We start from the raw sequence: 10,958 nt of genomic DNA, 5'->3' as shown, positions 1-10,958 counted from the left end.
TTTTAGTATTGCATTTATATGGACAAAACCGTCTTTGTGTATTTTCACCATCATCCTATCCCGGTTACACAATCTCTTCTGTCTTAATGATACTTTCTCTGGTTTCTAAGAAGTCGTTTCTTTTTGTATCTTATCAGACATTCAAATAAACAGATCACATCGAATTTTTTTTCAGGTTCCTCTAGGAAATATTTCTCATGCATATACTCTTCAGGTTATTTACAAAGATGATTTGTATTTCCACTCATTTCCATGACTTATGTCACGGGGTTTTTTGATTGAAGTTTTTGTTTGTTTGAGCTCTTATTTGTTTTTTGCTTATGTTTTACTTGTGAACATAAGAAAGCCTCTGGGTCTAATAAATAGAGACTTCATACTAATTTCTGGCATTTCATAGATCGCTGTTCCTTTATGGATTTTTTACATGAGCGAATACGTACAAGAGCAGTGAGTGTGTTTTTAATATCCTGGGTGACTGACTTCACTCTATTTTTACTAGTATACATATGTTTTAAATATTTTATTTATTTATTCATTAGAAACACACAGAGAGAGGCAGAGACACAGGCAGAGGGAGAAGGAGGCTCCATGCAGGGAGCCCGACGCAGGATTCGATCCTGGGTCTCCAGGATCGCGCCCTGGGCGCAAAGGCAGGCGCTAAACTGCTGCACCACCCAGGGATCCCTCGTATGACATTGTCTTAACTGCACATATAACTTTTTATGCATGTAAACTTACTCATGCCATCTTAAAATCCACAAAATTAACTATGTTTTAAGCTATGTTTGTATGGTTGAATTAATATTTCTTTGAGTTATTATGAAACTCTAAGTCCTAAGTTCTGTCACTCATAACATGATACCAGTAGGAGAATTACCCTGTCAGATGGTTTCCTCCCTCCCCTATCCACATGTAGCTGCCCCTCTGTTTTGCTAAAATGATGTTGAGCTCTCATGTTTGACACCAAAATTTTCTCATGGCATTTTTCATCTCTGAATTTCTCAGAGTATAGATTAAGGGATTGAACATAGGAGCAATGATGGTGTAAAACAGAGCAAATACTTTATCCTCAGGGAAATTAGTTGGAGGTCTAAGGTAGGCAAAGATGGAAGGCCCAAAAAATAAAACTATAACCGTGATATGAGATCCACAAGTAGAGAGGGCTTTGCGTCTTCCTTCTGCTGAGTGATTTCTTAAAGTGAATAATATAATGACATAAGAAAAAAATAAAACCACAAATGTCACTAAGGTAACCATTCCCGAATTGACAACCATAAGGACACCAGTGATGTAGGTATCAGTGCAGGCAACCTTTAGCAAAGGAAATATATCACAGAAATAGTGATCAATCTCATTAGGCCCACAGAAGGGCAACCTGATTACCATACAAAATTGAGGAAAGGAGTGGACAGCCCCACCAGCCCAAGCAGCTAAAACTAGGAGATTGCACCTTGTCCTGTTCATGATAAGCAGGTAGTGGAGAGGTTTGCAGATGGCAGCATAGCGATCAAAGGCCATGACTGTAAGGATTAGAACTTCAATCATTCCAAAGAAGTGCATGGCAAAGACCTGTAACATACAATTACCATAGGAGATGGCTTTTCTTTCCACTAGCAGGTCAGCAATTAATTTGGGTGTAACGCTAGAGGTATAGCAGATGTCCAGAGTGGATAAGTGGCTGAGGAAGTAGTACATTGGTTGGTGAAAAAGAGGGCTGCATCGAATAGAGACAAGGATCAGAAGGTTTCCTACCAAGAGAGCAGCATAACAGAATAAGAAGAGCACAAAGCAAAATATTTGCATGTTCTGGTCATGCGAAAGTCCCAAAAGAATGAATTCTGAGACATTCCTCTGGCTCTCCATGTGTTCTGGACTGGCATATATTGTAAACAGATGGGTTCAATATCTGAAAAGAAAGAAAACATGAATCTATACAAAATTAGCATCATGACAACAATACCATAAATTTACAAAAAATCAGACTGATGTCATTGAAGAAGTGATATTAATTATTCCCGACATTGAGATTTTTGCTTCTTTTTTATTTTTTCTCATTTTAGAAATCTATTGTAAATAATTCTATAATGGGAACAATAGGGTAAAATCTCAACTTTACCATTAATGATTAAGGAATATTTAAATGTTAGTTTGCTGTTAAAGAAGCAATTTTATTATTGTCAGTTATAATATTAGATAACAAAAGGAATATAATTTACATGATTTTTAAAAATAAACATGTGTGTTATAATGTGTACTCTGAGATCATGACCTGAGCTGAAATTAAGAGTTGGATGCTTAACTAAATGAGCCACCCAGGTGCTCCACAAACTGATATTTTTTAATAAATTATCTATCCTGAAGACACAGTCCCGAATAAAACAGAATTTGTCCAGATCATCCTGAAAGAAGAACAGGAGAGAGCCCTGTGTCAGGCATGGAACCTGCTTAAGATTCTCTCTCTCTCTCCCTCAGCTTCTGCTCCTCTCCCTCTTCTCTCTCTCTAAAAAAAATTAAAAATAAAAATAATCTTCCTTGCCCTGTGGACAAATATAAATTGCACATTTTAACTAAAATAGGTTCAGGCACATTAAAAGCAAAGAATGCTTGAAAATTATGCAGCAAATAGACTGTCAATGGATTCAAGTTGCAAAAAATAAAGAGCCAATTTATTCATTTATCCTATTTACAAATTACAAAGTAAACAAAATATTTTGTTTAAAAATAATCTAAATTTGTGATGGCAAGTGATAAATGATAAATAAAAAGAAATTGCCCAAGCATATTTGCACTTTTCATAATTCATGACTTCCTAGGAACTTCAGTATTTTGTACACAATCTAGGCATAAAATTCAACCAAAGAAGCTGTTACAGAATATAATTCTAAGGGAGATTTGTCTCAGCACTCGGTAACTAGATGTTGCATTAGTGAATGGATCAAAGATTCACAAGTTTGTATCTTGCACAAACTTGAGACATTATCTATAGATAGGGAAATGGAGTGTAGGAACAGGGAATGCACCCTGGGAGCTGTTTTAGCCAGTGTTGAGGAATTAACAGACACTTAACAAGATGCAAACATTGCAGCACACTTTCCACCTTTGTCTGATGCAATGAAACCACTATATCTGGGCACTTGGTTGAATATTTAGAAACACAGAATATAACTGTAGCAAAGTTATTTAGAAGCCATCAAAACCACTAACAAACTCAAGACTTATGTCTTTAGGATCATTTTAGAAGTAACTGATGTAGCATTTTAAAATGGTGTATACTCTAAGAAACTCTGTTTTAAATTATCATTCGACCCTAATGTCATCAAGAAGAAAAAGACCTCCTTCTGTTCCCACTATGACTTTAGTACTGCTATCAGGCTTTCTAATCTCTCTCTTGTCTTTAACAAAGCAAAAGTAATTATCAGGTTCACAGTGTTCAACAGTGAACAGTATTTAAATAGAGGTTAATAATTTTATAATTCATTGATCAATTTTCACCTTACCTTATTACAGCCAGTGCTGATTCCTAATTTAGGAAATGGCATACTGTTTACAGAGATTTGTGTTTGCCTAAAACAAATGGATTTATAGTTAATTGTTAGATAAGTCGGTTAGTGTTTGTATATCCAAACCCAATTTTCAATAAAGAGATTCAGATAAAGGCAATCTAAGTAATTTATTAGCATCAAAAACTAATATCATGTGGAGGACAGTATCTTGATTCCCACCCAGTCCAGGGTTGCCTCCCATTCTTGTGAGCAAAGAACAAAGTTTGGGTATCCTGGAGGCCAGCAGGAAGAAGAGGCATGTTGATTCTTATCTCAATAAAAAAAAAAAGTATGCAAGGTGACAGATTACCAATTACCTAAACTACGTTTATGAATACTTGGGGGGATATATTTTGCAGTTCATATAAATATATGGTCCAGAATTCTTGATCCCAAATAACTTTGAAATAATTTTTCATGGGTTTTAGCAAAATGAGCTTTCTTTCAGGTAGGAGTCTGTCTCAATTTCTGGATTATCACAGATGTTCCACGCACAGTAGCTCTTAAACTTTCATCCTGATATATAATGGGACATGCTATCATGATCACTGCTATTTGCTGAAATAAAATGGACCTGTGAATGCAATCCAGTGAGAAAATTATTGTCCTTGAAACACATACTATATTCTTGACCACAAGTCCTCAATTTGTTAAATAATCAAAATTATAAGTGATGAAAGGAAGAAATATTATTCATTCCCTGGTTGGAATCCCAGAACAAAAAAGATGTAGACATACAGAGAAGGATAATAACTGAATGGAGAATGGTTTTGATTCAGATTATGTTTCTATAGCAGTAACAATCTGAATATAAAAAGAAAACCAGTTACCTAAAAACTCCTATTAGTCAGAGGTTTGATATTAAGTGAACTGTGTCCTTATATTTGCTTTATTCCATTTTAGTTATGGTTATTTAGAATTAATGTGTGCAGTTTAAAATCAGACTAATCTGGCCAATGTTCTATGAGAAGTCGATCAACCATTTTAAGCAGACACTATCCAAACATTTTTCTCATTTACTTTATTGTTTTCCTTTCCTATATCCAATAACTTTTAATAAGATCTAAGTACACAAAATTAATTTTCCCCTTTCATACCATTTATGAATGTTGAGGTTATTGCTGACCTCTTAAAATTTCATTGTCCACATTTATAGAATCCATTAACTATTACATAATCCAGAAATATATTGAAGAATACCAAAAATAATGTAAACCACCCCAGTGTCATTCAAGGTTCAAATCCGCACATTAGTTTCCTTTTTTACCTTTTGGAGTCAACAGTCTCTGAAATTTCCATGTGTGCAAATATAACCCGCCTCACAAGGAAACAAAATCCTTCCACAAAATATCACAATATATATTAAAGAGGATGACCATGATAAATTTCAATTTGGAACAATCAGTTAGTAAAGAGAAATAGAATTACTCTAAAACATTGGTTGTCTTTGGCATTTCTTAATACTAATAATCTAGTCTGCCATTTCCCTGCACTGTAAAGACACAGTCAAATTATTACTTTATTTCTTTGGTTGCACTATATAAACATGCTGCATTGTCTTTTGATTGTGCTATTTAAACAATAAGAATAATTGTTCTTATAGTTAGAGTTTCCACTATGAGTTCAAATTTTCTCCTAATGATATCAGAATATGGCCAACTATAAAGTCACCTTAATTCAGTCAAATAAATCTAGTCCATTTTAGAGTGATAAGGTTTTTTGAAAGTTAGTAAGTTATTCATCATTGGGACATGCAATCATAAACTGGGCTATTCATAAGAGAATATGGAGAAAAATATAAAAGCAACCAAAAAGGAACTCAATAAAGTTCACTGAAACTTAAAGATTTCATTAACCTCAACTGTTTTCGTTCTCCTCATAATAATGTATAATAAGACTGCAGTTGGCTAAATTGTTTTTGTAGCAATCAAATTATCTTATGCTGCTACAGAAAATATAGCCCATGATCAGGATTAAATGGAATAAATTTAAGTAGCAGATAACCAACCCAAAGCACAGTTGGTGGAGCATTGTCCAATGAAAGTGCCATGGTTAATTCACCGATCATTAGCTTTCAGTCTCTGTAAGATTAGATCAAGTCCTCCTGATCAAATCAGGAGGGCTCTCACCTGAGGTACTCACTCTGCTGATCCTTCTCCAGTATCTAAAGATGAAATAAAATGCAGAGATTATAAACCAATTATTTAGACACATTTAGGTTGATTCTCTAAAATTATTTAAGGAATATCAACATGTCTTAGGACATTAAATTATTTACAAGGAGAATAGAACTTAAACATCCATTGACCATCAGGAATGTAAGAAGTGGATTTTCAGACTTAAAAAAAAAAATTGTAAGTATTTTGAGATTCTTGCAAAAACAAATATACATTTTAAGTTCTAGGAGTTATTTATTTTGTGAGTATCCCTAAAGGGAAAGTTGATTCAGAAGAGCAGAATATAACATATGACAACACAAGAATTAATAGGTCTTTGCAACTGTAGAGAATTATCTCCCAGAGGCATTTCTGAACAGAACTTCATCCAAGGCTCTGTGTTGCTCTCCATGGTACTGACCCTGGTGCCTGTGGGCATTTTCTGGATATAACTTTACTTATCTGTGTGCTAGCCGGTGTCAAGAAGTTTCTCTGGAAGCTCCACAAGCCGACCTTAGGCTCATCTTGCTTTCTGAAGAAAAAATCATATTGCATGAAATAGTATTAGGGTAGTGCTAAGAAAGAATTCACTGAAAATTAAAACATACAACCATTTGGGATCCCTGGATGTGGCTCAGTGTTTGATAAGCATCTGCCTTCATCTCAGGGCATGATTCTGGGTTCCTGGGATGGAGTCTTGCTTTGGGTTCCCTGCAGGGAGCCTGCTTCTCCCTCTGCTTATGTCTCCGTCTCTCTCTGTGTCTCTCAGGCATTAAAAAGTAATAACAATAATAATATAAACATTTATTTGGGCCATTAGAATTGCAATTTCGAAGACACAGACTCAGGTAGAAACCTAAAGTGTGTTCCCAGGAAGACAAAGTAAAACAGAGTCATATAGCTGAAAGGCTGTGAGTGTAATTCTCATTCAGGTTCTCTATGCAAAACAGAGATTGGAATTAGGGCAGCTGGGATTGGTTGGGCTAAATGAGGGATTGGAGCTCCTTTAGAAGTAAAGAATGCAGATGATTCAGGGGTCATGGTGAGGAGGAAGTTAAGTCCAGGCTGAGGGCTTGCAGTTCTCTGAAAATTTCAAAAATCTTCATGGTTTCTTCAATGAGGACGTGCATAAATTCTTCCTCACTTATGGCTTCCTGATCTTATTTTTTAAAGAAAGACTCTCTTAAGTAGGCTTTCTTGCTCCAGTTGGAAATTTACTTTTACAGTAGTTTGGAAAAATCTGGGATGGGATCCCTGGGTGGCTCAGCGGTTCAGTGCCTGCCTTTGGCCCAGGGCGTGATCCTGGAGTCCCGGTATGGAGTCCCATGTCAGGCTCTGGGCATGGAGCCTGCTTCTCCCTCTGCCTGTGTCTCTGCCTCTCTCTCTCTCTCTCTCTGTCTATCATGAATAAATAAATTAAAATCTTGAAAAAAAGTCTTTAAACAAATCTGAGATGGGGAAAGACAAACAGAACCAAGCAGATGCAGTACAGTCCAATATGCATCATTATCTACAGTAAACTGCATCAGTAGAGTAGATAGATGGATAAAATAGTGACCTGCAATATCAGGACTCGAACTTGGGTTATTTATTGTCATGGATTAACAATGGGGAAATAGATGGTAGGGAAATGGAGGGCAGAAGAAAAGGAATGGTAAAGAATAAACAACCTGTTCTTTATACACATGTTAGTGTAAAAAAGTTATTTTGTCAGGTGAGAATATAATAAAACATGGGGGGGAAATCAGGACTCAATGCAAAATTTATTCTGTTTTCCATTGGCTTAGTCCTATGTGATTTCATTTCTGCAGGTTATTTGGCTGAGCCCAAAATGTGCACACTGACATTCAGTGAACCAATATTCTTCCATTATGCACAGATCCATATACTAACAATTTCCTTTATACACATTAAACTTCAGATACATTTTTATACGATCTTAGCCACTACAAAATAATGATAACAATTACAATAACAACAATTATTGAGAAATTATTTTGTGTCTTAGGGTCATTATATCATCTCATTTCACAATAGTGCATATTGTGAGATAAGTAATGTTAGTTCCATTGTTCCAATAAGAACACGATTCTTTGGGGTAAATACCCAGTAGTGCAATTGCTATGTCATAGGGTAGACTCTCTTTTTAACTCTTTGAGGAACCTTCACAGTTTTCCAGAGTGGCTGCACCAGTTCACATTCCCACCAACAGGGCAAGAGGGTTCCTCTTTCTCCACATCCTCTCCAACATTTGTTATTTCCTGTCTTGTTAATTTTCCCCACTCTCACTGGTGTGCGGTGATATCTCATTGTGGTTTTGATCTGTATTTCCCTGATGGCAAGTGATGCGAAACATTTTCTCATGTGCTTGTTGGCCATGTGTATGCCTTCTTTGGTGACATTTTTGTTCATGTCTTTTGCCCATTTCATGATTGGATTGTTTGTTTCTTGAATGGATTATAGAGGAAAGGAGAGGAAATGAGTGGGAAAAATTAGAAATGGTGACAAAACATGAGAGACTCCTAACTCTGGGCAATGAACAAGGGGTAGTGGAAGGGGAGGCAGGTGGGGGGATGGGGTGATTGGGTGATAGGCCCTGAAGAGGGCACTTGATGGGATGAGCACTGGGTGTTATACTATATGTTTGCAAATGAACTCTAATAAAAAATTTAAAAAATAAAAATAGTACTTCAATTATATATATATATATATATATATATATATATATATATATGTATGTATATATACACACACACTCACACACACACACACATACACAATTCTTTAGAAGTTAAAACGATTTGCTCAAAGAGCTACTAGATAAAAATAAGAAAAGGAACTGTGTGCTTTCTGTGAGGGAAAGGAGCAGGTTTTTATGTCTACTATATGCTTCCCGGCTCTGAAATTGTAGTAATCAGGGGTCCCTGGGTGGCTCAGCGGTTCGGCGCCTGCCTTTGGCCCAGGGCGCGATCCTGGAGTCCCGGGATCAAGTCCCGCATCGGGCTCCCGGCATGGAGCCTGCTTCTCCCTCTGCCTGTGTCTCTGCCTCTCTCTCTCTTATCTGTGTCTATCATAAATAAATAAATATGTAAAAAAGGAAAGTGTAGTAACCCTGCAGAAATAAGAGATTCTACTACTTTAGCATGATGGATATCAGAACTCACTGTTTTACTGGTTGTCTATTTCAACGTAATGTTTTTGACCAAGCTTCTCTCAAAGAAGAGAGAATTGTGTCAATACACAGAAGGAGATAGCTGGTCATATGTTTACCAATGACACACACAAATACACCAGGATACTCCTTAGAGATGCGTACAAGTACCTCATGTGTAACCCTAAGCCCTCCATGTGTCTTGGTTCATATTAACTTGCTCTTCTGAGAATTGATTTTGTTTTATTTTTCCTCATTTTCTAACCCCTCCTAAAACCATTTGTTTTGTGGGTTATATGGGATTATTTATAAAACTGAGATTTCAGGTATTTTTGAAGATATTAGATTATTGTCTACAGGCTAGAACAAATGTACATGCTACATTATTATACATTACAAAATAATCAAAAAAATCCTTGGAAAATTAATATGTTAAACGAAGTCAAACCAAACAATAACTAGACAGACTTAATTTCCTATGAAATAGAACATTTTCCCTTGCTATTCTACAGGTTATCATGGATCCATGAAAAAAATCAGTAATCAGTTAGATGTGAAAAGTTCTAAAACTACAAGTAACAAAAGAAGATTTCCTGACACAGAAGAAAAACACCATCACATTTATGGTTTTTCCTGGACTTCTCCTTACTCTCAGGCAAGAGTATTTCAGCTGAGTGAACTCTATGTCCAAAATATGCAATCATTCTTCTGAGAAAAGGCAAATGCTTCAGCAGAGAGAAAAGTCTACACAAATGGGAACCAAGACACAGAGCTAATGGATTATATGATTCAAAAGGCAAGAGGATAAAAGAAAATTAAAGTTGTAGCACCTTCAAATGTAGAAAATAAGTAAGAAGACATAATAGGGAGCTGGAATCTCATGGATTTTATTCCTTTCCTGAGAGCTACATGGGATGTATGTTGAATTTTTAACTTTTCTGACATTACATATTTTATTACTAATGCATGATAGTTCATAACATAAAGGGAAGTTCTGGATATGTGAGAACAGCATGTAAAATGCAATAAAAAGAAAAGACAGCATCTTTGAATTTAATTCACTGTTTATTTATTAATTTGTATGGGTTTATTCCTAGAAAATAGATAAAAGAAAAATAAAGATACAGTACATTTTTGACGGAGTTGACTCAATCCAACTGGAAACACCTATAAGAAGAAACACCAATATGGAACACAGGATTATTTTAAAAGGAGTAATTGCACAGTTTCATAGCAACAAAAGAACAAGGAAGAAATAATAAATACTACTGTTTTGTTCATGAATTGGCAAAATCTTCTGGAATAAGAAAATATCAGGAGTGTGACTTATATGTAAGACATGAACACTAATGCGTCATGGGAGCAGCATTATAAGCAGAAAAGATAGAGGAAACAGTCATAGAGCTGATAGACTTTAGCGTATGTTTGGAGAATGTAGAGGAGTGCCGTGTAGCTGACTGCAAGCATCCAAGGAGAGGGAAACAAATGAAGAAAAGTACAAAAAGAGGAAAATTCTATGTTTCTAGAAGCCATATGCCCTCCTCAATCTTCACACATGTTAACCAAGGCAATATTTCAACTTTATAAAGTACAGTATTACACATTTCATAGATATTTGAAAGATGGAGATGCATATATAATTAAAGCAAATTGCCAAGACACAAAGATAAAAATGTCCCAGGGTCAGTAATCACTGAGCTCTCCCTGACCCAAAAACTTGTCATTTTAACACCATCCTTTCTACCATTATAGTGCCTTCTGAGACTAGCAGATTCAGCCAGGACCAATTGTGATAAACAAGTGAGAACTTTAGATTTTATTCCAAGGAAATGTTGTTCTGTGTACATTATTGGAGAGGACAGTGCTATGATTAGGCATGTGTTTTAGAAAGACATTTCTAAAATTCCTCACCCATTCAACCACATTCAGAACTAGTTGGCAACCTTAGTGTACATATTGCAATCTGAACCACAGTGACTTGCTTCTTGTCTCTTATATTGTTAGAGCTCATTTAGTTCAACTCCCCAAAGAAAGCCATATGTTTTCTATAACATCTCAAATTATAAATACCCTGGGAACACATGGTTAGAAGTGGAATGAATATCATTA

At 35.8% G+C, this 10,958-nt stretch overlaps 1 protein-coding gene across 1 annotated transcript; it reads right to left on the bottom strand.

Moving 5' to 3' along the window:
• Window positions 1–951: 951 nt before the first annotated feature.
• LOC144293299 (olfactory receptor 4P4-like) lies at window positions 952–1,863 on the bottom strand. Its single transcript, XM_077864382.1, has one exon. The coding sequence runs from the start codon at window positions 1,861–1,863 to the stop codon at window positions 952–954; it is 912 nt and encodes a 303-aa protein (XP_077720508.1).
• Between the last annotated feature and the right edge of the window lie 9,095 nt (window positions 1,864–10,958).

This window comes from Canis aureus, chromosome 21, assembly GCF_053574225.1.
Source record: "Canis aureus isolate CA01 chromosome 21, VMU_Caureus_v.1.0, whole genome shotgun sequence".
NCBI lineage: Eukaryota > Metazoa > Chordata > Mammalia > Carnivora > Canidae > Canis > Canis aureus.
The sequence above is the reverse complement of the archived record's forward strand: the minus strand, read 5'-3'. Positions and strand labels throughout refer to the sequence as shown.

Excerpts from the sequence above, each read along its gene's own strand:
- LOC144293299 (XM_077864382.1), bottom strand. The coding sequence starts at position 1,863 with ATGGAGAGCCAGAGGAATGTCTCAGAATTCATTCTTTTGGGACTTTCG.